At 48.3% G+C, this 26,264-nt stretch overlaps 4 protein-coding genes; 2 read left to right on the top strand and 2 right to left on the bottom strand.

The window, feature by feature from the left end:
* Positions 1-1,633: 1,633 nt before the first annotated feature.
* GSTUM_00009702001 (uncharacterized protein) lies at positions 1,634-3,763 on the top strand. XM_002840859.2 has 4 exons: positions 1,634-2,454; positions 2,516-2,736; positions 2,795-3,328; positions 3,378-3,763. The coding sequence occupies exons 1-4, from the start codon at positions 1,756-1,758 to the stop codon at positions 3,589-3,591; spliced, it is 1,668 nt and encodes a 555-aa protein (XP_002840905.1). The 5' UTR covers positions 1,634-1,755; the 3' UTR covers positions 3,592-3,763.
* An 8,558-nt stretch (positions 3,764-12,321) lies between these two features.
* Positions 12,322-12,980, bottom strand: GSTUM_00009699001 (uncharacterized protein; the record flags this gene model as incomplete). XM_002840858.2 has 1 exon in its annotated part: positions 12,322-12,980. The coding sequence occupies one exon, from the start codon at positions 12,978-12,980 to the stop codon at positions 12,648-12,650; it is 333 nt and encodes a 110-aa protein (XP_002840904.1). The 3' UTR covers positions 12,322-12,647.
* Positions 12,981-13,341: 361 nt separating this feature from the next.
* Positions 13,342-14,204, bottom strand: GSTUM_00009698001 (uncharacterized protein; the record flags this gene model as incomplete). XM_002840857.2 has 3 exons in its annotated part: positions 13,342-13,660; positions 13,714-14,069; positions 14,119-14,204. The coding sequence occupies 2 exons, from the start codon at positions 14,202-14,204 to the stop codon at positions 13,955-13,957; spliced, it is 201 nt and encodes a 66-aa protein (XP_002840903.1). The 3' UTR covers positions 13,342-13,660; positions 13,714-13,954.
* A 1,138-nt stretch (positions 14,205-15,342) lies between these two features.
* On the top strand, positions 15,343-16,718 carry GSTUM_00009697001 (uncharacterized protein). XM_002840856.2 has 1 exon: positions 15,343-16,718. The coding sequence occupies exon 1, from the start codon at positions 15,530-15,532 to the stop codon at positions 16,550-16,552; it is 1,023 nt and encodes a 340-aa protein (XP_002840902.1). The 5' UTR covers positions 15,343-15,529; the 3' UTR covers positions 16,553-16,718.
* The last annotated feature ends 9,546 nt before the right edge of the window (positions 16,719-26,264 follow it).

The following is a 26,264-nucleotide window of genomic DNA, read 5'->3' as shown; positions in this document are numbered from 1 at the left end:
TTATAGCATAAATCTGAGAGCAAAGTATATAGGATAAGTGCCAGAAGAGAGAACCCTTGACTTTGCTATTGTATAACGACTATGTAGTAAACTATTTGTATATAACATAATATAATCAATACAAGACTTAATTGAGGTTATAATGACGTTCAAGTTTATTATATTATTTTATTATAATATTATACACTTGATAGATTCAAACTTGGACAGGAATCAGAGTGACTCAGAATCTATTTCTGAAAGAAATAATAAAGGGAAGAAAAAAAGGTCAAGTAAACTCTGATTACATGTTACAGTCTAATGAGTTGAGGTAATTATTGGTGAGCATAATTGGAAGATGTCTGATAACAAACTACGTACTGCCAGTAGTAGGAAATATGTTAAGGAGGTAAGGCTATAGATATTGTAAGGTCAGTCAGTATTCTCTTTTATTTATTCTACATTTAAACCTTCTATTAGGATTTAAAAAATACTCGTATCATTTTTGTTTAACTGAAGAGTTTATAGATCAGATATCTCGATATAGCCGGTCTCCTGAGAAACAGTTCTATTATAAAGAATATTAGCAAATATAAAATTAATAGGTTTTGAAATTTAGAGCTAGTTATTACTATCCTAATGATCACTTTAGTCGTGTAGGTTCATGCTCTTATAATTATGGTAATCTACCTTCAAGTATCGTCGTCAGAGTTATAACGAGATTTTTTGAATACTAGTGGAATAGTACAAGAAGCTTTAATATATACGATAATACCGTAAAGTGTATTCAAAGTTAAAGAATGAATAGGATAGCTTCTCGGATTGTAGAATATTCAGAAATTTATTCCTGTAAAGTTTGAGAAGATGAGTTCTAGGTGAATTCAACTGATCAGCTGTTTTTTTTAAGCATGAAACTTGAAGAGTAAGTAGGAAATATACTTCTAATAAGAATGAATATCCTGCTTAAGAAAACCATATAAATAGTTGTTAGGTGGTAGTTTGTAGCTTTAGGAAAACTACCAGTAATATGAAATTTCATTTCTTAAAAGCTCCTAAGAGCTTAAAAGGTATATGTTTGACAAAAACTTGAAGGTATAACATGTTATATTGATAAGATCTCTTTTACTTGATAGGTAAAATAGCTATGATAGAAATTGTATTTTTTTATTATTGAGTAAAACCCAGTCATGTAGCAATTTTAAGAGAGATGTTAAGATCTAACTTAAGGCTCCTAATTTGGAATGAGGTGAAAAAATAGACAAATGCACTGGCGATAAATTTTTTAAGTCACTACAGCACTTTATAAGTGTAAAAGGGTTCCGATGAACTCAGCGAACTGTACCATACTCGAGTACTCGAGTACAGCGCCTTGCTGGCTTGTCTTCGCCAAGAATACCTCAGAGAGTTGAATACCGTACCGGTATCTGGCAAGAACTGCAGCAAAATACATGTATCGGCTGGCAGAGAAACCATAGGCACTCTTATCAGCACCTTGGCTGGGGATGAGCTGTGCTTCCGGGATTGCCAATGAACACTGATCGCGCACGTGATACAACCGAGGTAACTCCCCACAAGCTTCGGTTCTCTCTTCTTCATCCACGTCGCACAACACACCCCATCGATCACCTCCACCATGCGCCGGGTCGATGTCATAATCATTATATGAAGGCTACATTTCTATCCTAAACCCTCCACCCCCCCCACTTCCCTTCCTTTCACTTCCCCACTAAACCCAACTATCAGCAAGAGCATCAGCCCCAGATAACCGCCGCCTCCATGGATCCGGCGTCCAAGCGGGCCAAGCCGCCCCCAGAAGTCTCGAACGCCCATCGCCTATTGATCCTCTCACTCCGATACGCCATCTCCCCAAAAGAATACGCGGTTCTCCGCCGTCGCATATTGCTCAAAGGCCCGGGGGGTCTTCGCGCCGCGACGCCATCCAAGACACAGTTCGATGCAGTATGCTATGAGTCGGGGCGCGACGACTCCCTCCCTGCAACAAGCAGAGCTGGCCTCCGGGTCTTCCTGCTGAGCAACGTAGTACTGAATTTGTGGGATGTGGGTGCAGGGAGATTGGCCAGGAGACGGCGGAAGGGCGGCAACAATGATTGGGCGAAGCAAGTGATAGAGACGACAGCCAGAAAGACGCTGTTCAAGAGTCCAAATTTTCTCTTCTCGCTGTCGTTGGGCACACTGGTTGTTGCTCATCGGTTGCTGTATAGGTTTTTCTTTCGCCTTCGGGAGAATTTGTTGCTTCCTCAGGCATGCACCTTCCGGCTGAGACACCCGAAGGTTGCGAAACTTTTCTTGTCGAGGCTTTCACCACCGATTGGGTCTGCATTGGCAGGGTTGGCATTGCTGATCCATCCTTCTGGGAATAGGAGGACTACGGTTTCTGCATGGACTTTTGTGAAGGCGTTGGAGTTTTGTTATAATAGGCTGGAGGATGAAGGGCGGTTTCAGAATAAACCTTGGGTAGTTTCTCCTTGGCTATTTCTGGCGTGTGTGGTGCTAACGAAGTGGTGGGAGGGAGCAGTGGTTTGGATCGTGGATGCTGTTCCCAATTGCTTCGGGGCAGTTGCTTTACGCTTTCGTTTTTGATAGAGATTGCTTCCCGCCTGAGTATGGGAACTTCATCATGGGGTATTCGAAAGAGTATCTCCAAGCTCGGCCGGTAGGCTATCCGGACCATTTGCAATGGCCGGGAACGCATGACATTGTGGACAGCATAGGGAAGATCGCGGGGTTAAATTATCCGTATACTTTGCTATGCCTTCCTGTCACTCACGGCAAATCACTAACCCTCCACCTCTAGCCCTTTCAATTCTGCAATCCTGTACCCCGACGCAAATTCCCTCCCCAAATTCCTCCAGAAAATATCCCCTATTGTCTCCCCCGCCCACCCCACAATAACTTCCCTCCAATGCGCCCTCTTACACCCGCAAGAACCTAGCTGCCTGAAAACCTATCTAGCATTTTGGGCCTCTGAATTCACCTCTATAGCGAAATTCATGTCGGTAGTCTACGCTATATCCTGGCTCCCTCGCTACAAGGCTTTCCTACGCAACCCGGCAGGCGCACTCGGAAAGCTCTCAAAATCCACCCTCTTGACAACCACGTTCATCACGGGATCAATCGGGACGTCCTGGGGCATGACCTGCTTGTTTCAGAAACTTTTACCCAGGCACTTTCTCCCAAAGGGACGGTTCTGGCTTGGTGGGTTTGTTGGTGGGCTGTGGGCGCTTGTGGATTCCGGAGGTGGCCGCGGCAATTTCTTGTACACTTTTAGGGTTGGGTTGGTTAGTGCCTGGAAAGTGCTTGCCAAGAAGGGTTATGTTAGGGGTGTTAAGTATGTTCTCTCTCCCTCTGTTGTTCGAGTGGCTAATTGTGGGGTATAGAAATGGTGACGTATACCTGTTCATCCTAGCACTAGCGATCATCAACTCGCTGTTTGATACTGGGGAGCATGCTGTTTCCGGAAGTTTTTCTAGGAGGGTGTTGGGTTCTATGCGCGGACGGGGGCTGAAAGACCCTGTTAAGGAGGCAGAGAAGGCGCTGGAAAAGGGGAAGGGGAAGGAGGTGGATACTAGTGAGATCATTGGGGGGAGGTGATTGTTGGAATTTTTTTTTTTTGGTTTGGGGGGAACCGGGATGCCAGGTACCAGAAGTGGAGCGGGTTTGTAAGATTTTGGTAGAACAGGGAGTCACCTTCTCCCTTTCCCGTCTAGTTTCGAAGAATGGGGATATACTTTGGAGGGATATTATAGTAATTCGCCTCATTTGGTTATACTTCTCCCCCCTGGCTGTTTAGCCGCTCCGTGGTTCAGGAATTCTACCGCGCGCAGTACCAAGCGAGTGCTGAGTCTGCTTTTGTAAGATTCACCTGCGACGGCAGAGTACTAAGCACTTTATTCACAATCAATCACTCGGGCAACTTACATTCTTGTATCTCCCGTTTACTTGTTCATAGGTGGATAGGTTTCAGTAGGCACCTTGTGTGAAAATTTAGCCCAAAGAGGTGCACGCTGTCCTTCCGCAGCCTCAAGGGGGGTATAAGGCCGACATCGGTTGCATAAATATAGGATGCGTTAATCGAAAACTCCCAGGTAGGAGAAGCAAAGCCATAGAGGGCACTACTTCTCCCCCCTCTCCCGCAAATCTTGGTGAGCTAATCGCATCGGCTCCCGCCGGTAGCTTGTGGTAGTTAACATCCCCTGCGGCGCCGTGCCGCGAGAAGAGATAACTTTGCACCCTTTTAATTTATTGAGGATCGCTGCTTTGGCTCTAGCGACGATGATAAGTGGGGCATAGTCCTAGTATGGGGGGGGGAGGGGATTATTTGAGATGGGGATAGTGCATCATCAGCACGTTCGAAGCCATGCTGGACAATGTATGATACTGAAAGCCGCGAATCGAATCGACATATTGAGCTGCGCTGATTGAGTGTAGATAATACTGATGATCCCCCGAGGCGATTGTGCCAGAGTGGGTGCTTCTCTCCAGGCACAGATGAAGGGGTGGATCCGGAGCGGTACGCCGGTGTCATGCTTTGGCAGACAAAGCCACCATTCGCGGAAATTGTGAAGGTGTCGGGGGTATCCCTTCCGTTGCGTCACTCTTTAAATGTTGATAGTCTGGGGGTGGGGGTGGGGTACCCGTCTAGAGAGTGGGAACTCAAGACCGGGGTTTCTGGGAAAAATCGCATTCTTCTCGTGACGGCTGGGGGGGGGGGCTCCCTCCCTTGGAATCCATAATCCAGAGCTGACATTCGTAGGGGACTTGTGTCTGTTGGTTTACACATGATAAGATCTTCCGGGGGGTTGGTGCGGGGTGAAATACATGCGTGTAAGAACTCATGTTACTTTGCTGCCGTACTTTGACCCTGGTATGTAGTGTCCGGTATCAACTTACTCTAGCAAGCACGGAGGAAGCGAAGCTCGCGCGGCGGCTTCGGCGCACTGCAGTGAGCATCAGGAGCAATAGACGGATCCTGTGTACTTCTCGCTGCTTCTCAGCTCCGATCCCCTCACGCTTAACTGTATGGATGCGTGAGCAGTAGCAGTGGAAACGATTATTATTATTTTCCCGGCGGCACGCAGAGGAGGTTAAGCGTTGAGTTACGAAGATCGTATGTTTTAGGTGTGCAAGTCCAAGGCAGTCAGACGGCTGCACATGAGCTGACTCAAGTTACAAAGTGTTTCTTTTGTTAGGGGGCAGAGTTGAGGATAATGAATGTACTACCTATAAAAGCCAACGGCCCAGGAGTGACTCCCGAGATGGCATCACATATCTGATTTTTATGAAATTTGCGTTTTTCTGCCAGGGCCAGGTAATAAATCCTATACCTATACAGGTAGACAGCAATACTAGCAATGCTAAGTCACAGTAGAGTAGGATTGTTCCCTCACGGGCACCAACTTACAATGATAGGTTCCAATGTAAACCCCCCATTTTTATAATCTCTATTCTCAAAAAGGCAGCTAACTGATACTAGTCTGAGGTCCGTTGATAGCTGGATCTGTTTCGGAAAGATTGAATGTTGACAGATTCTGGATATGAGGTGGAAAAAGACGGGCTCGTTCATACAAAATATAGTATTAAAGGCCCACTCTGATTGTAGTCTCTCCTGCTCAAACAGCAGGTAATTTAAGCAATACGAGTATCATAGGTAGTATTATTTTTGCTCATTGAAGTATTGTTTCAACCTTGGCATTCTAAAAATCTCCTCCGATTCCGCTTGCTCCTTGCTCTGATTACTTCCTCGATTCCATCTTTGGCCTTGTGCCCCATTGTTCCATCCGGTATGATATTCCGATAACTTTCTCCATCATCCTCCTATCCTCCTTCTTGAGCTCTATATCCAATCGCCTTTCCAGCTCCTACTCGTTTATTTTTCGATCTCCTACTTCCTTATCATTTTTCTCAATATCATCTCCCATCTCTCTCTGCAAGCTGTCCCCTCCCCTCCCCACTCGGCAAGGATAGTCCAATATGCCGAATTTGGTAGGTATCTGAGTCCAAGTTGGGATCATCCATTAGTATTCTCTTGAAATCTTCCACCGCTCCAATAATGTAATTATCATAACTTTTTGCACTTTGTAACTTTTAGCATCTTTGCGAATTGGTACGAAGGAGGGAAGTCCTTGAACGATTCTTTGCCGTTGCTTACAAGTTATATAGTTTACTATCATACAATTTCTTACAAACCAGTCAGTGTATCTCGCACCACGGTTTCCACCCGCTCCCAGCATGTCATGATGACATTACATTTCCTCTAGCTTGCGTTCACTGGGTCCTCAAACCGGTTGCCGGGATGGCTGATCTTATTGGCTCTTTATTTCGCCAAAAACCAGCTTGTCCCGAACCTATCCGAAACCCGTGTGAGGTTTATGGACCCCTAATAGAACCGGCCCCATAGCGGAGTATGCAGCGCCGGTGTCAGTTTGACTATAATCTGTCTCGAGAATATATGAGGGGGGGCCATTGGCGAGCGGTAGATGGTTGAACAAGAAAATTCCCTGACAGGCGCATTGAATGGAATGACTCCGAGTAGAAAGACGGGAAGGACATGTCCCAACTGATATGATAAAGCACTTACCGTCAATGTCGTTAGGTTATCTCGGATCCCTCGCTCGCTAGTTTTCTCTCGAATGTTGCGGACCGCGAAAATATCTGCTGTACGATCGTACGCCAAGTGGATCGGAGCCCTTAATCTCCCCGCAGATTACAGTTATCTAACCCCCGCTTGTGGATTTCATGGCTTTCTTTTGTCAGGCTCCTACAGTAGACTCGTCGCCCCCAGGAGGATTTCTGCTGGTTTACTGTTTTGGCTCTCGTTCCAAGCCTAAGTAGATACGGGTTTAGGAATCATAAGCACCTTCCGTGAAGTTATTGGCTATTGTGTATTATGTCTCAAACTGACTCTTGGCTTTGCAGTATTTCTGATTATGCTGGTGGAAACTCGAATGATACTAAGTAATATATATTTGTCTTTGTGGTAGCCACCCGCTATCTCAGCTAAAACCCCCGCTCTTAAGTTGTTTTTAACCATGTCGAGAATACCCACGCCACATTTCTCTATCTCCCTCTGAACAGCACCCGAAGCACAACGCATCAATCATACAGGGTGGGGGAAAGGAAGACGCAAATCGCAGAACAAGAAATATTGTGAAGGGATAATTTTCACTAGAATGAAACCAGAAAAATCGGGTATTATACGGGAAAACTTCGAGCCATAAGTTATACCCAGGTCACCAATACTCATTCGAAAGCGCAAGGAAATATGCAGGGAGGTTGGCACAGGTACGATGGCTTATGCATACATTCCCGCCGTGCGGGGTTTTTTTGGATAAACCACAGCAAGGACGATGCTAAAGTGACCCGGGTCCGGAAGGGAAGCGGGGGAAGGGGGACGATTTCTGTCAACGAGAAGGTTTAACCGGAGTGAAAGGGTCGGACGACGATGGTGATGATGGTGAATATGTCCGTGGGGCTGTTATGGGAGCGGCGCATATGTCTTCCATGTTCGAAGGTGATATCTCGCCTCAAATCGTGTTGGGGGTCGCGGCTTTCCAGAGCCATATTAGTGCTACCACCCCTACGCATCCCTTCACCCGGCCTGGCAGGGTTGATCTCTCCCCATCCCAGGCATATTCCGCCCCCCCTCATGTGCATTCCAAGCGACAAACAAGAGTGGTGTTTGGCTCTATTTTTTCGGCGAGCTAGGATTGACACTTTCCCGCCATAGTATCTTCATAACTCCCTCACGCCCATCCCCAGCATCACACATGGGTGGTGTTTCCCGCAAAACGGCTCGGTTGATAGCAAAATCCATCATCTCCATCAAAGCAACAATTTTGAACAAGGTTGGACAGTGTAGTCTAGTGAACGAGGGATAGCCACCGAGATAATCACTCCAAGACTCTGCCCCCTCGATAGGTGATTTAATTGATGTGTTTATCATACTTCTCAAATAGCTTCAGCGCAAGCGATTTCGCGCCGTCTGAGAATTCCTATTTCGCGTGGGCTTCGATATATGGAGGGATATTTGAGAAAGGGTGTGCCTCGGAGGTTAGGGGAGGGGTCGATGGGAAGGGCCTTGGCCAGTGGAGAAATCAGATAGCGTAAGCAGGTTCCCGCGACCGTCGAGCAAGATCTGGTCGAAAAGGCGGGATGTGCGGAAGGATACTCTTGGAGAGTGAAATGGATCAAGCGGAAAGTCGAAGCTTCCTTGCCCACAGTAATAAGTCCCTGACAGAAACCTAACGGTGTCGACATCGAAGGAATTTTGCCAGAATTGAAGTCATTGAGCCTAACTCGACTGCTAGGACGTGGCAAGGTTCATCTGCCGACAATGGGCGACTGATCCATCAAAGCTGCCATCCCAAGTCTTGATTTACCCCATCCTGCGCCCCTATCCACCCTAATGTTGCACCGTAAACACCTCCCAACTCCAGCCCATCTACCATTGCGGGCCCGTGAATTACGATAGATTGCTGATTCTCGTTGGATTGCCCCGGTATTTAAGGAAACAAGTAGAAATCTAAATACACGTGTGTCAGCGGATAACTGAGGGTAAGATTCCTAGTATCTTTGCAGCGACATACACTTCCGAAATCATTCCGGGAGTTTCCCCTAGAGTGTCTTCTTCCTGGCCATCGTCCATTGCATCCGAGTTTGTATCCTCGTCCAACACGGAGATATCCAATGATATCATCTTTGCTGGTGCCTACGGACACAGCCATCGTTCATCCAGCGGGACGCCTCCCGGTCCCAGCCCGGCTGTAGAGTCCCCCGATGCCTGGGGACTTCTGGAAATTTTCTTTTTCTCTCAGCGAATCAAGAAGCTCGACCCGATGCCCTGCAACACATCCGCACAGGGAGTCAATGGATATAGGTGGGCGCCGTGGAGACGTGGTAGCCTGTAGCATCGTAACGATATCGGGGAGCAACGATCCCCGTTCACCAATGACGTTTTTCTGGTCTTTAAGCATTTGGGATACTTCCTCCGGAACCATGTCTAGTCCACTAACAACCTTCTTTATCGGGAAACCTAGCATACTTTTCAATAACTGCGCCTTTCGGGTGGCGAAGTCAAAGTCAAAATAGGCGAAAGCAGCATCCTGCCCAATAGCCTGACCGCACAAGCTGTCTGCCATGAGGGCTCTGGGATCGATCACAGCTCATCAGCACTAGCTCCCTTTCCTTCATTCCTTGGGGGTTCTCCTTACCTAATGTCGGTCTTGCCGACTCCCGGATTTCCACAGCAAAACAAGACTCCGTTTTCAGATCCATCCCCCCGACTCCCGCCACACCAGCCTCTAAACCCCCCGGTTTGTAGAAGCCTCTCATCTGCGTTGTCAAACTGGCAGTCTTGAGCGTCCTCGTACGATAACCAGGCTTGGATTTCGGACCGATCATCAGCAACAACGAAGCTATCCGGCACATTAAAAACGTTAGAAGGGATGAGATTGTGAGTAAAAGATGGAGACATCCTCTGTTCCCCGCTGTTTGGAGGGTTGCAGAGGGCGGGTTGTTGGGTGGTGTCGGTTGATGAAATTTCTGGGGGGGTGAGGAAAAGCGGGGTCTTTATCCTAGAGCCTCGATATAATTAATACCCAGGAAGGATCCAATCAACCGAGTTGAAATCTGTGAAACCAGCACCCTGCCCATTATGGCACGACTAGGCCATATTTTGTGTCATATTCGGAAGAGGAAAGAGGAGTTACCCGGCCCCCGGACAACAGAAAGCATGGCCGCAATCAACATATCCTATAAGAACAAGGAGTAGAACGCCGTGTGACTGTGTCACCTTCCCAATCAATCAACCACTGCAGAATGGCTCATGCAGTCCCCGAGAGATGTAAGAGAAATAAGTTACTGTACGAGTAAATATGCTGGAGATATGGCAGGAGAAGCTAACAAAGAAATTACCCCGCGGAGACGGGTTGCAATTGTTACGATCCGTGCGCCGTAGGCCGCTACGAGATTTATAAATACAGTACTCGTATGATACCGTACTCGCACTTTCCACCTTCAGGAAAAACACATATCATACTGGTACTCGGACACCTGGATCAGTCCGTGAACATTCTCCAATGAATGGATGGCTGTTTCTGATATCCAGCTAAGCCCACTGGTTGTGGGGAGAGGAGGCTCTGTGATTCTTTATTTGCTTGAAGGGGTATATAGCGGCTTGACTGGTACAACGGTTCGCGAATTAACTCCCACCCGGGTACTTGTAAAAATGAAATGAATTTAAAAGCAAAGAAGAAAAGGGAGAAAAGGGAGAAAAGGAGAAAAGGAGAAAAGGAGAAACTGTTGGGAAGATGAACCCCAACGCTGCAAAGTCTCGAAGCGAGCAAGGTTGCGAAGTTACTGCTCAAGTATGATACTCGAGTACTGACTGTCCCCGTGCGGGGTACTGTGCCTGTAGACTACTCGCGCGGCCCATTCCAGGTCGCATGCTGGGGGCGACATTAGTCATCATCCAGCCAACCACAGAGCACAGATGGACTACCGGTACGGTATCTGTGCTTTTTACTTGACTCGCGGCTGATCAACTTCCCTGACTGGGTGCCCGACTACAACTGCCGCCCGAACTACCGGTCCGTATGGATGTGATCGTGGCTCACCCATTCTTGACAATCGTACCGGTATTCTGCCAAAAAATGCCATCGGTTGGTGCCACTAGAGTACTCGAGTACTCAGTACGAGTGCACTCTGGGATCAAGTCGCGCAGTGCCATAATGGGCACACTGGCACTGCACAAGGACTTTAGGTGCCTACTGCCGTATCGGTACCGGTACTTGAGTACTGGAGTACTGAATAGTACCGTACACTACAGTTCGAGCACACGTGATCAATAGGGATCAGTAACAAGTACGAGTAATTTTTTGTTTGACGATTCCCCCCTTGCCATGTTTGTCACTAGCCCAGATTCGTCGTGGGTACGGTCGTGGCTGTACCGGTACTTGAGTACCATACAGTAGGAATGTTATCAAGCCGCATCCGGAGGCCAAGCTATCAAGGCCCGGATCTAGTATTATGAACGATCGCCTAAAATCAGAGCATTTCTCAGAGCTTTTCAGGAGTGTGAGCGATAATATGATTATTTTTATGGATACAATTCGCTGACCGAGACAAGCTTTCTGCTGATTGCGTTACACATCAACACGATATTGGGGAAGGCGACTGCGTTTGATAGAGTAACGAAGCTCCGTCAAATGGGATCTATAGGCGATCTGGAAGATGCTTATAAAGTGAATCCGGGAAGGATTAAGCAGCAATGTGGAGACCGGGCATGATTACGCATGATATCTTTGATGTTGATATCCCCGGTGGAGCCGCCCTTACAGGCCAATGGGCTGCGCGATGCGGTAGGGGTGAAGGATGGCTCACTAGATTTAAGTCCTGTGGCACTTCCGCGATACAGACAGTACTGCAGTCCTATCAAAGACCTATAACTGTAAATCGGGAAACATCAACAGTTCGACTGATTCATTCAACGATACGGGGATATTTATTCGCATATGACATGAGCCTTTCGATTATACCCATGGAGCGGTTGCGGAAAATGTCTCAAATTTTCAACTGTCGTGAATCATGGATACCCTATCACTACCATTTCACCGCTCTTTGCAAAGCCCACGATTAGCCTCCCAAAAATACTACCCCTTCTCGAATATTCCCCCCTGCACTGGGGGGTCATGCCAGCAGAGGGATCGCAGTCTCGGTAAAAAAAGACTTGTTTTTAATTGCTGGTTCGATACTACTACAACTATGTGTCTACCTCAATCCTGGTATTTAATTTATTCCAGAATGGGAGGGAAATCCGGGATTGGGGAGAAGCTGAGAAAAGTGCAGCTGGATTTTCCGGATCGTATTGCAAAGCAGTCCTCGACGTCGCTGAGATTGCCATCGCACTACTAGAACCGGGAAGCTATAATGTGAATCAAACAGATTTTATGGGACGGACAACCCGGGCCAGCCGGTTAGAAGGCTTGATTCTCCTATCCCGACCGAAGTGGGTATGAGGGGTAGTAAATCTACTTCTAGCCTAGAAACAGGCCAATGCTCATACAGTGGGTAGGTATGGCGGAACACCACATTCTTTCGCAGCTAGAGATGGGAAAGAGATGGCAGCAAAAATACTACTGAGCTATGAAGACATCAATCCCGACACAGCAGAACAAGACGACCGAACACCACTGTCTTATGCTGCGGCAATGGGCTGTAAACGGACCGCGAGGCTGCTGCTAGGCCGGCATGATATCAACCCTGATATGGTGGACGGATATGGTCGAACTCCCCTAACTTATTCTACGCTGCTCACTTAGGACATGAGGAAACAGTGAAATTACTCCTAGACCAACGAGATGTCAAACCAATAGGAAAGACGTATACGGCCGGACCCCCCCTCTTTTACGCTGCTCACTCTAGACGGGAGGAAATGGTGAAGCCACTCTCGGCCAGCAAGAAGTGAACCCCAACACCATAGACAAGATGGCCGAACAGCGCTCTGTCATTCTGGAAATGGCCGTGAGGGGATCGCGAAGCTACTATTCTGCTGACGATATGTCAACCTTAATTTAGCAGACAAAAGGGGGCAGATACTTCTCTCTCATGCTGCTCTAAAGGGCCATAAAGTAACAGTGAAGTTTGCTACTTCATCGGTAAGATGCCAACCCCAACGTAGCGAATCGACACGCTAGGAGCGCCCTCCCCCTTATGACTCTCGGAGGTCTTGGAGAACTAGTGAGGTTGCCACTAGGTTGTAAAGACGTCAACCCTAACATAATAGACGAAGATGGCAGAACACGGCTCTCCCGTGCCGCTGAAATTGGCCACGAGGGGATTGTGAAATTGCTGATTATACTATGATACACCGAAGAGATATCAACCCTAATGTAGCAGACAAATGCGGGCGAGAGGGTATGATACCACAAAGGGTCGTAATGAGATATTGCAGCTACCGGCACCAATTTACGAAATCGGCACATGATATAAAAGCACGGCCAAATCACGCTCTCCTCTGTCGCTCTTTGGGAAATTAAAGAACTCCAAGTCTACCGCCACACCAGGAACCTAGGGCCATCAATCCTAATATATCAATTACGAACGGAGACAGCCAAATAGCAACCTCTCACTGCCCAGAATTAGCCATGGCGGGATCGTGGGGCTACTACTACGCCGGGTAGATATCAACACTGGTATAGTCGGCACATATCGCCGGACACCGCCCTCCCATGCTATCTCAAAATGCTACAAAGGCACAGCACAGCAACTTCTGGGCCAACAAGACTCCAACCCTGATACAGAGAGCAGCCACGAACGAACACCGGTCAATTACCGGTATGCTGGTAGGAGTTGACACCGTGCTCTTAACCGCGCTATCTCAACACCTGGTACAATAGGTAGAATCTCATCCACAGATCTTCACCTACCTCCTCTTCGTCATGGTTTTGAACCGCCCTAATACAATAGCTGGTACTCAGACGTTCCCGCTCGTAAAACCTCGCGCTAGTTCTGACCGCCCCAGCACAACCGCGTTCCCGTTGATATCATACAACTCCGCCTAACGTACCCCGGCTTAGCCGTACTGCTGATCATCCGAGTATAATGGCTCGTATACTCGTACATACGGTACAGCACGACAGCGTTCTCATCGATAGAATCTCGGCTACCCCTATTAGCCCCTGCTTTTCTTTGTCCCGGTAAAGCGGATGGACCTACATTCTCACCGATAGCCCCCTACCGACACCAAGACCCCCCGCAGATACGGGATTTAGATAGTACCGTATACGAAAGGAGCAAATTAGAAGGGACCGGTCGATGGTAGACGAAGATTACGCAGTACTAGAGTGGTGTTGGTGTCAGGGCTGCATGAAGCAGATTTCCTAAGCTTTATATAACCTAACCCTTTAGTACCTTTTCTCTTCTTGTTAGGCACATCCGGGGACCCGTTATCCGCGATCTATCGCCTGGATCGGCAGGACGCTGGGAATTCTGTGCGCCCCCTGCCGGCGCTTGGGACAGAGGTTGATAAGGAACTCGTGTCAATAGCCGAGATTTCGTAGGCGTGCAGACTCCTGACCATAATCAGCGTAATATTACCGGTAGATATATGACCACACCTACGCTGATAACCACCAAGGAAGAGTGAGGCAGCCGGTCAACCCCTCCTCCTCAGCCATCTGTATCTCAGGAGCCGACAGGGGAGACATGAAATTCTCCGTGTATTGCCGGTCAAAAAGATAATTGTTGGGATTGTGATTGTGCTCGAGTAGGCAACCATCTTCGTTTTGCCATCGCCATCATGCCTGTCCTTCTGCCCCACTCTCATGACGTATTCCGCGGCCCTTCACAGAAAGACACATCCGAACACTAGGAACCATTGCAATCTTGACCAAAGTTCAAATCATTGTGTCGCTCAAACCTGCTATAGCTCGCTACACCGTGGAGCAGGTCACTTAAATATGACGGGCCGGCATCCCCCTTATCTTTCGCACACCCCTGCCGTCGCAGAGACAAATGGCCAGAGATATGATAAACCGATTCACCTCTCCCTAATCTCGAACATTCATCTCAGGGCTCAGGTGTTTTGTTGTGCTTTTCCCATGATGCCGATGGGCATACACATTAACTCAGCTTTGTGCGGCTCGGATACGATTTGGCGGAAAAACCCACCATCTTGCGGCGACTCCATGTTGGGCCACAAAGAACCCTCATCGGAGGTCACTCGATAGGAGGATGGAGATTGAATATTTTGGTCGGAACTCAGTGACTAATGTTGGTACCGCTATCTTATCGTAACTCCCCTGGGACCGGTACGCCCCATTGGGCTCTAGCCCAAGTTAGCGGGAAGTGAGGTCCGAGGGATTGCATTCTCGACCGGAAGAGTCGGGGTCGAATCAGCGCTTCCGACTACCCACTGACGGTAAAGCACATCACGAGAAGGCTCAGCGAATGCATGATCCCGGAGATGCAAAGATTCCAAGAATATCCCTCATCCGAGCCTTAAAGGCTCATTGGCTGCGCATGATTGTGGATATGACTGGGCTCATAGGTCTCGTTCAAAATCCAATGCCGCGACCGATCAGCTTGGTAATGAATAAGCAGGAACAGCTGTGGGCACCAAAGCACAACTCACCAGATCGGTATCTGCGCTTCCAAGAGGAGCAATTTGAGATAGGCAGCAAGAGTGACTGGTTGCCAAATCGCGCCGCGGGGCGACAATTGAGAGTTTACTCGAGTATGCTTTTGGTGTAACCACAATGATACCCAGTAAAGGCATGATAGCTGTAAGCCTGTAGCCAAGCGAACTGACACGGGCTGCACCTCATCGGCTTATCCTTCCCATCAATCAACTCTCGTAACGTCCAGAACACCAACGCTCTGACAAAAGCTTTCGTATTCCACCCTCCTCCCTTTCAATCATCCAACCACTCCACTTCCTCCTTTCTTCTATTTTTTAAAAAAAATAAAAACCCAAATATCCGACGCTCTTAGGGGATCAACTCCCGGGATAAAAAAAAAAAAGAGAGAGAGGATGTCTACATTGGCGGTCTCGCCCTCACATTCACTTATGCCAACAGACGGAGGAGGCGGAACAATAAATCACCCATGGCGTCCCCGTACCTCGCGGACTTCACGAACCTCGCAAACTTATACGCGGACGCAACTTGATGAGTTCTACTCGAACGATTCCAGCACAATATCTCCTACTCCAACTACACCCCCTGGGATCGCCCGGATCCTCGTCTTCGACAACGCACACCCAGACTTTCCACGCGAAATATTTGTGAAGTCACATCTAAACCTACTTTTCGACGTTCCGCTGTCTAGCCTTCAGACGACCGCTGTGCCGCTTTACCGCCAAGTGCCCGTGGCGATTTCCGGTGGGCGAGATAGATGGGAATTCGGTGGTTGGTACGTTATCGACGCGGTTCACAAGGTGGAGAAGTGCTCGAGCGAATTGACGAAGCGGTTGGAGGATAAGTGGAATAAGAGGAGCAGGAGTTCTTCTCTTAGCAATACCTGGCAGTCGAACGTGGAGTTGGATTGGGCAGCCGTGATGTTGAGGAAGGTGTCGGATGGAGGATGCCCGCTCGGTTCTCTGAATACTTCTCCGTCTCCGCCCTCTGGCAGCGATAATGGGGGCGGGAGTGCCAATGGAAGAAATGAAGGATACAGTGGTGGGGTGGAGGAACAGGATTACACACCGCATCCACCCCCGCCAAGCCGTGTCTCGGGTTCGCCAGATGTGGGAGATGGAAAACACACCCAAGAAGAATACTTTATAACTCCATGCCCCCCTCCGCCAACCAGGATTCCTACGATGTCTAACGAGGAAATAGAGGATGATACGAACACTCTTATGGTGGATAAATTGGATGAGAGCATTATCAGCATTTCTCGCCAGTCGGAAGGGGGCGAGTCTGTCACGGATTCCGAGTACGGCGACCTTTCAAAATCCGAAATCGACGATTGTGATAGGTGGAGCGAGCTGAGCACCGGCCCAGTCGACCGTCAGTGGACTGTGGTTTACACGGAGAAGGACGAGGAACTTTAATTTTTTCTTCTGTTTTTTCTTAAGGACTTTGAAGGACATGCAGACGCGGGGATCGGATGGAGTAGGAGGAGTTTTTTCCATTTTTCTTCGTTCTCACTGTTTCGGTTTCGATTAGGCAAAAATCAAATTGCAATGAACCCAAGTTTGTAGTGGTATCAAGCCTTTTCACTGGATGGAGAATGGTGGCATGCGAGAATCGTTTGATTGGGCGATAAATGCTGTATACCGTTAATTCCATCCCTGCAAGCATCGAGCTGTGGGCGCATGCCAGTGCCCTAAATTGATTCGACAGGCCCAAGAATTGTGTGACGAAGGATTAACTGGTCAAGTCCCCGTGCGAAGTGAGGTTGGATTAAGCTTATCATCTAGTTGGCCTATAAGGGACCTTAGTCTCTGCTTATCCAGATGAAGGCTTATGCCAATCACGAACTGCTGGTACTCGAGCAATGTTCCGACGTTTGTGAACGCGCCCGGGTCCGCATTGTCCTGCATCTGCATCTTGGACCAATAGCACAGAGCCCAACAACACAAAAAATAAGGAACTGTGATCCGGATCTGAGTAGTTGGATGGGTTGTTAAAAATGGCGCTTGAGATTCACTCCCTTTCCCCTGAAATATACATCTCGCCTAGCCAGAAGCCAGAAGCCAGATTGGTATTATAGTTAGGATGAGTGTATTGATCAATAGCAGGTCCAATGCATTCAATCTTGGCGCTACATGCAAACCCAAGCGTAGGGACATCACGAGTAAAGCACAAGATACATTCGGCAGGGCATTGCACTCGAATGAAGAAGTGTCCTACCAGCCCCGGCGTCTGCCAAAAATCACCCAACCGGACCAGCCAACGAAACGGCAGAAGCCTTTCGCAATCGAGGTCACACCGAAATTTAATTTATACCCTATCATTCACTCCCTTGAGAGCCGGATACGAACAGACCCCCACCCATCGTGGCTCAGCTGGCACAGTACGTATGGGAAAGTGAACTCCTCGGTGTTTCACGTTAATGTTGAGAAAAGCTCCTCGGTGCTGCCTATTAGGTCCTGGGAAACTCTTGAGCTTCTTCTGGGGATTGGTCCCGCAGCGGGGGGGTTGCACCTTCGATTTGTGACTTTTGTGTGTTTGGAGCAGGGCGCTGGAGGGATGTTGGGACCGTTGGCTGGTTGGTGTCGAAATGGATGGGCGGGGGGGTTAGGGATTACCCACTACAAGACACGGGGAATAGAGAAGCGTTGGGGTGTGGGCGGGTTCAGGTGTGTGTGATAGATCAAGGAATTGAAATGACTGGACTGGAAAGGGGGATTTTTTTTTTTTCTGGAAGGATGAGGACTTGTGTAGCAATGAAATTGGTATCATAGTTTGAGAGATGGGCTGGGGTATACGGGCCTGTTTTTCCCAGTAGCATTCATACAAGACTGGTTTCAATTCCCACGTAGAACATTGAACTATGCTCACTAGCACTACTAACTTCCGTCAGTGCCTTGGCCGGTTTTGTAATAGCGCCGCTTCTAGAAATTCAGGATATAGACGTCCGGCTTACAGCCGTGAAGGGTATAAACCGACGTCTCGAGTCCCCATGGCACTCCCGGGAAAGAAAAGAAAGACCTTGGCTGGGACGCTCCGGAGATGGGTTGGTGGGTTCGGAGGTACTACTGGTCCCCAGGGTTTGTTCATCTGACATCCGCCCCGTCATCAACTCCGGGTAAAACCGGTGTAGAGGTATCTTAGCTATGTACAAGTTCACTCCCAGAGCCTTTTACAGCAGTTGGCTAGCATAACCTAACCATTTAGGACGGCAAGGTATCATATGATACTGATTAGCTGAGACATTGCCGGCATGAGTTGAACGAGAACGGGGGGGGTACTAGCGTGAAAAAAAAAATCTTTTCTTTCTACCCCTAATGAACCGTGGGCACAGCTTCTTTTCCAAAAGCCTAGTTAGCAAGCGGAAATGATTTGTGGGGCGGGCTTTTGGTGAATATCGTCCCGAATTAAAACATAATAATAATAATAATATTATGATTCAATCATACTAAGTGTTGTTCGGAGGTATGCCCCAAAGTTAAAACCCTTGTCCTTTTAGGACATCCTATCAGCTTTTCCTGTGGAGATATCCTGAAAAGTATGGGAGAAGGAAGGCGCACTGTTGGATCTACGGCCCCTACAGTTCCTCCACTCGCTGTAACTTAATATGTATCGGAATTCGGCCACAAGTGGTGAGCTATCGCATACCATGTTTCCCGCCATAATTCAGCTGGAGCGGTTCGTGGTATCCGAGTGGGGGGAAGTTCCTCAGGTAACAGATCGGACATATATACCTGTTCTTGCATGGCAGGTTCAAACGGGAGGAGAAAGGAGAAAGGAGACAAAGAAGTGATAATCTTGGATCTCTAGGTGTCATAGGGAGCTACTACTAGGACCGGAAGATATGGAGGAGGATAGACTGATCTCTCCTTGGATATCCCCCGTCGTCTTTTTTTTTTTTTTTTTTTTGTTCTGCGTGTTTATGTCTGACTTCTGTTTTGGGTGGCTGACGGAGGAAGTGAGTGATAGGGCGTGATTGGAGGGATTGCAGGGGAAGAAATTCAGTTGCGTCGGATCGCTTATTCTTTTTTTCCCTACTGTCACGAATGTCCCATTCAAACCAAGTCGCCCAATATAACGCACCCTTGCATCTCCGCTTGCATTACCAAAGTTGGCCATATGGTATGCACTACTGTTTGAGTTTGAAAGCGCCGGGATAATTCGGAAAATCTACACCTGGCCCGTGGAAATCAGCATCCATGTTCACGGGTTTTATCCGCTTGTCCGGGGGTGGTTCCCCTTCGAGGCTGACCCAACTAGGCTCCCGATTCCGAGCTAGTGTTCGACACAAGGTATGTGTGTTCTCGAAGACTGCTTGCCGGCCAGGGGAGGAGTACCCGGTGTAGATCCGGGATCGCCGGGGAGAGCCTCGAAGATTTTTTATAGCTAATCAATAGTTCCCTTAGGGGAAACAGAAATTCGAGTTGGGAGTGCTAGTTTCATGATGAGAACGGGATTGGAGATATGTAGGAAGCACTCGCCAAAATCGAGTTCCTAATAGTAGAATGTCCGCAACCAGCCACTACCCCACACCTTGCTTGAAAGCATCACACCCACATCGCGTTATCTCCCAAGGCTTCTAGTGATATACGTTCTCGGGGTATTTGATCCAGAGTGGTGACTGCAGACACTATGTTCCTGCAATCGCACTGATACCCTATTTGAACCGGGTGGTTTGGGTGCCACGGCTGTAGCACATATTGGTGGGGATTCAACCTGGTGGGAAAAGATACTGGTTGAGCTACCGTGCGAGAAGAGGAAGGTTGGGAGGCTAAATAGCGGGTGGGGGTGGGTGGTGAAATACCTTTTCAATCTACTGTGTGATTAGACGTGTCACATTTGGGGTAACGATATCAGTAACTTGAGGTCTACTTCAGGCTTCTGCTAAAGGACAAAAACCAGAGGAAACCATCATATGTATAGACAAATATCCTGATTCGGCCTGAAATAAGGAACATACCCGCCCTACCCCAAAAAGGAAATATTACATATTCAAAGAAAAACTAGTTGATGAGAGTAGGAGTAGGGGATGGGCGATTAGGCAAAAGCTCTCGAGACAGCGGGTAAAATGCTAGAGAAGATAGGGGGCAGCCAGGAGGGCGGACGGAAATCTAGGTTCTAGTTTAGAAGATATCATCAGTTGCACAGTGTAATTCCTTATCCTCAGCTATCCCCAAAGACACTTTGGGATCTTAGAGGATCACGAGTCCAACCTTGGGCGAGACGAGTAACCTGTCCATTAACTCTCGACCCCCGCGCGGATCCTGGTGCCGCCCGTCCCAAACTTAACCCGGGTTGACCCCAAGATGGGCAACTCAGCCGCAAGGTTCCACCGTACCGTGGTCGTTGTCCTGTTCCTAAGTGTTTCCCCCCTTCCCTGCGTTCTCCTTCTGAAGTTGTCGTGCCGTTGTTGAGCCAGGGGTTTGATTCGGGATCGACGCGGGGTGTTCATCCGGTTCGATGGTTCAACGCTGTGCCGTGATGGTGTTGGAAATTATGGATTGTTTGCGGAAGCTCAGTCATGAGGATTACCCGGATGTCGGTGGTTAAGCAGCTCCCTTGTTCTCCTTGTACTCTTTCCTTTTGTTTCGTTTCTAGTTCTCTTCTCTCTTCTCAACAAGCTCCTTTCAATATCCGAACAAGAACAACATTGGTCTTAATACAACTCTTGTTTGATCTCTATTTCTCTCTCTGGTTCTTGCTTTCAGTAAAGCTCCTCTGCACTCTCAGTACTCAGCAATCAGCTGTGCAGATAATCTATACCGTCTATCGCTTGTAGTGTTTGACTTATCACGGATCATTTCTAACAGATGGTACTGTACAGATCAATCGCGGCCAGGCTAAAAATTCAAGTTCATTTCCGTGACATCAAAGTTAGCATAAGTTTGGCAAGAGAGTTCCCTTTAGCCCGGCAATAATGACGTCCAGTCAGAACTATGAGATTTAACAGAAACTTCTTACCGTTCAACCAAATGTGGTACGAGTGATTATACATGCCCAAACAAGGAGGCAGCCACTCAAGCTCAGCACATGGATCTCAGTATCGACAAGTTCAGGACGCTAACTAGGGTGAGTAAGGGAAAAGCTGGCTCGGGCCCAACACCCAAATTGCCTGGACCTGCATGTTCGAAACATTGTTACTGACTAGCCTGCAGGTACCTGGCGGTTGTGGTGGGTCGGAGTGGTTTGGGTCAGCAGGACAACAGGTATCGTCGAATGTGGTATCGCCATGTTATTTTACAGGCCGAAGGAAGGGAGAAATATTGTATATAGAAAGGGAAGATAGTTAAAGTTCAATTGGGCAATTCAGTTGAGCAAAGAAGAGACGTTCAAATTCGCATATAGATTTCTAACTAGACAAGCAAGTGTTTTATGAGAAGTCCTGCTTCCATCAATACCGTACCAGTGTGGGTGAAAACTTTCACCCCACTAAGCGTAGAGAAAATTTGCTCTCACTAGAAGAGAGCGAAGGTTTCAACTGCAAGGAGAGGACAGTTTCAACAAGAGTAAGGAGAGTACAGTAGTGAGTTTCAAGAAAGATCAGACAACTTTGAAGAGCGGAAAAGGTACAAGGAAATCAAAAACGAAGGGGACACATATTCCGACACGCCACCCAGGTACCGCTATCGCCATACAGGAATTAGACATTTATTGGTTCGTGCTGCGGGATTGAAATGAGCCGGTGATCTGCGGCGCATCAAGTCAGCGCGCCTGCATGCCAGGTTCTTGAATGGGCCGGGGGATGCATTTTTTTTGGGTGGTGCCTTTCAATCATTGTATGTACCCATATCCAATAGCGGACCTCTTGTTTGACAGAGCAAAAAGGTTTCCAGGGGACTGCGGACTATCTCTTTCTCAAGCCGAATATCGACCGGACAACTCCACATTGTGGGTATTTGAGGTTGGCAGTTGGATGTTGAGATGGAGTTCAGACAGCTACCGCCTGAGATGCGGGCGAGTGCCTGCGGTCTGTTAGGTTGGGTTGAAGGAACTGACCGGCCGGCGAATTAATTCTCTTACGCATTGCTTGCTGTAGGCGTTCCTTGTATCCGGAATCAGACGTCTTTGGTGGTGCCATTGGGTTTGTAGTTGTGTTGATCACTTAGCCTATGTGAGAGCGGGGTTATACATCCACAGAACGCCTCATTGTGGCTGATTCCGGCTTGTGTCACATCCGGGTATTGTGTCACTTCCCGGTGATCGACGTTAGTAACAGGAACCTGCCTCGTACGAAATCAATGAAATCAATGAGAATTATCAATATGAAAAACCTCTCAGCCATAGTTTAGAAACGGAACTGGAGAAATCAGATTTAGTAAGTCTGGAATGGTGTTAAGGTCTCATAAATAATGTTTCATTTTATTTTATGCATTTATTGATCGCTTAGTGATGAACACTTGCCCCCCTGAAACACATTAAAAGTCACTTTGATGTCAGAAAAGTGACATGCTGAAGAAGGGTGAAATTCATATTGCTCATACTCTAGATTATAATGCAGTGAATTCGCTTGCGACACGGTAGGGGCCGGTTTGAAACAAATTCGGAATTTTCTCTCCCTTATCTCCTTCCTCCGGCCACGAGCACAACTAGAATGTATAAAAATGGTTTGCTGGAAGAAATCCTTCTGGAGATGATATGCTAACAGCGGAGCTCCAGTCCCGTTTGCTTATATTACTCCGATCCATCATCCACTATCCCCCCCAAAGATTTCCGGCCGGTAGTGAGGATACTCGTGCCTGGCCCTCACGCAAGCTCAGGTGGATTCATAATAAGTGACAAATGAAGGAAACCAAAGACTAAGAGTGCCAAAATGGGAAGTCACGAAAGAATATATCCTTCACTACCTTGTGATTGCCTGTGATTTTCAACGAAAATAATAATGAAGGAGTCAATGGCTGCTCTAAAAGACGGCTAGCGATTGCGGGAGGGCATTTTTGGCTCCGAAAAGTAAACTGACGGGATAGACTCACAGGGTTTGAAGTGAGTCAGACCGATCCCCGGAGCAGCACTGGTGAGAGGTCATCGATGTGCACAAGGACACTGAGGGAAGGTTCAGCGCGCCGAGTAAAATCTGAATTCGTTTATGTCCACCCCGAGTTGCTAATTTCGATGCTTTTGCACCAAAGAAGTCTCGAATGTCAGGATTGACGTCGTCTCTTTCCAATAGTAACTTTACTACTCCCTCATGTCCCTCATTGGCAGCCCACGCTAATGGTGTTCGACCAAATATTGTGTCTGCAATGTTGGGATCGATATCTTCCCGTTCCAATAGCAACTTTACTATTTTATCACGACCCTCCCTGGCAGCACACGAGAGAGCAGTGGTGCCATCACTTGTGTTTGTAGCGTTGGGGTTGATATCCCATCGCTCCAATAACAACTTTACAAACCACTTCCGTCTACATATCGCAGCCCAGCTGAGTGGTGTGTAACCAAATCCGGTTTCGGGGGTGTTGGGGTTGATGTCCGCGCGCTCCAATAGTAACTTTACTACTCCTTTATGCTCGTTCTCTGCAGCCCACAAGAGTGGTGTTTTGCCATATTTGGTGTCTACAGTGTTGCGATTAACGTCCCCCCGTCCTAAAAGCAACCCCACCACTCCTTCATGACCGCTCTGCGCAGCCCGCAAGAGGGGTGTTCGGCCGAATCTCCTATCTGCAGCGTTGGGATTAATATCCTCGCATCCCAAAAGCAATTTTACTATCCCCTCATCCCCGTTCCCTGCGGCCCACAAGAGTGGTGTTTGGCCCCATAGAGTGTCTGGAGCGTTTGGATCAATATCATCGTGTTCCAGAAGTAGCTTTGTTACTATTTCATGCCTGTTCTTTGCGGCTAGCAGGAGCGGTGTTCGGCCAAATATTGTGTCTACAGCGTTGGGGTTGATATCCTGTCGCTCTAGTAGTAACTTGACGGCCGCCTCGTGTCCGTTCTCCGCAGCCCAGGAGAGTGGTGTCTTCCCATATCCGTTGTATGCGGTGTTGTGGCCGGGGTGATCTCGTTCCAATAGCAACTCCACCACCGTGTCATGCCCACTCGACAGAGCCTCCTCTAACGCCTCTCGGTGACCACTCCCTTCTGCAGTGTTGCCACTGTTATCCTCATCCTCCAATAGCAATTGGACTACTCCCACATGGCCACGAGATGCAGCCCACGAGAGCGGCGTTCGGCCACATGGGTCTGGAGGATTTCGATTTATGTCATCTCGTCCTAAAAGTAACCGCATGATTCCTTCATGTCCGCCTTCTGCCGCGTAGGTGAGTGGTGTTCTTCCACGATAATCTGTGCATCCAATGTTAGGATTGACATCCGCTCGTTCTAATAGTATCTTTACCACTCCTTCATGCCCATTCATAACAGTGCGCAAGAGCGGCGATTGACCAAGTTCGTGATCTGCAGTGTTGGGATTAACGTCCTCACGCTCCAGCAACAACTTTACCACTCCCTCGTACCCACTGTAGGCAGCCCACCAGAGTGGTGTTGCGCCATATTGTGTATCCGTGGTGTTTGGATTAACGTCCTCTCGTCCTAAAAGCAATTTTGCTACCGCCTCGTGCCCTCCCCTTACAGCTCTCCAGAGCGGCGTTTCGCAAAAGGAGGTGTCTACAGTGTTGGGACCAATATCTTCTCGCCCCAAAAGCAACATTACTATTCCCTCGTGCCCACTATTGGCAGCCCACCAGAGTGGCGGCCGGCCCCAAATTCTGTCTGCGGTGTTCGGATCGACATCCTCCCGGTCCAATAGCAACTTTACTACTCCCTCGTGGCCGTTCTCAACCGCCCACACGAGTGGTGTTTGGCCAGAATAAGGGTCTACAATGTTGGGATTCGTGTCCTCACGCCCCAATAAAAACCGAACTACTCCCTCATGGACGTTCCGCAAAGCCCACAATAGTGGTGTTCGACTAAATATTGTGTCTGCGGTGTTCGGATCGACATCCTCCCGCTCCAATAGCAACTTTACAACTCCCTGGTGGCCATTCTCTGCTGCCCACAAGAGTGGTGTTCGGCCACATTTCGTGTCTTCTGTGTTGGGATCGACATCTTTCCGGTCCAATAGCAATTTTACAACTCCCTGGTGGCCATTATCTGCTGCCAATGAGAGTGGTGTTTGGCCATATTCTGTGTCTTCTGCGTTGGGATCGACATCCTCCCGCTCCAATAGCAATTTTACAACTCCCTGGTGGCCATTCCCTGCTGCCCACGTGAGCGGCGTTCGGCCATATTCTGTGTCTTCTGTGTTGGGATCGACATCCTTCCGGTCCAATAGCAATTTTACAACTCCCTGGTGGCCATTCTCTGCTGCCAACGAGAGTGGTGTTTGGCCATATTCTGTATCTTCTGCGTTGGGATCGACATCCTCCCGCTCCAATAGCAATTTTACAACTCCCTGGTGGCCATACTCTGCTGCCAACGAGAGTGGTGTTTGGCCATATTCTGTATCTTCTGCGTTGGGATCGACATCCTCCCGCTCCAATAGCAATTTTACAACTCCCTGGTGGCCATTCCCTGCTGCCCACGTGAGTGGTGTTCGGCCATATTCTGTGTCTTCTGCGTTGGGATCGACATCCCCCCGCTCCAATAGCAATTTTACAACTCCCTGGTGGCCGTTCCCTGCCGCCCACGAGAGTGGTGTTCGGCCATATCCTGTGTCTTCCGCATTGGGATCGACATCCTCCTGCTCCAATAGCAACCTTGAAACTTCCTCATTTCCCTTCCCCACCGCCCACAAGTGTGCTGTCAGTCCAAATTTGGTATCCGCGGTGTTGGGGCTGGTATCCTCTCGTTCTAACACCATCTTTACTACTACCTCATGCCCGTTCTCTGTATCCCAAGAGAGCGGCGCTCGGCCATATTCCTTGTCTAGTGCATTGGGATTGGTATCTTCACGCTCCAATAGCAACTTGGCCACTCCCTCATGTCCATCCTTCGCAGCCCACCATAGGGGCGTCCCACCGTATTCTGTATCCACATCATCGGCCTCAACATCCCTCCACGGTAGTAGTACCTTCACGACATCCTCATAACCTCCTATTACTGCCCAAGTAAGTGCTGTTTTACCCGTAGTATCTGCTGCGTTGATATCCCATTTCTTCATCGCCGATAACGCGGTGACTTCCACGATCACGGAAC

The sequence above is a fragment of the Tuber melanosporum genome, assembly GCF_000151645.1.
Source record: "Tuber melanosporum whole genome shotgun sequence assembly, scaffold_6, strain Mel28".
Taxonomy (NCBI): domain Eukaryota; kingdom Fungi; phylum Ascomycota; class Pezizomycetes; order Pezizales; family Tuberaceae; genus Tuber; species Tuber melanosporum.
Note: the sequence above shows the minus strand (reverse complement) of the source record. Positions and strands in the feature narration are given on the sequence as shown.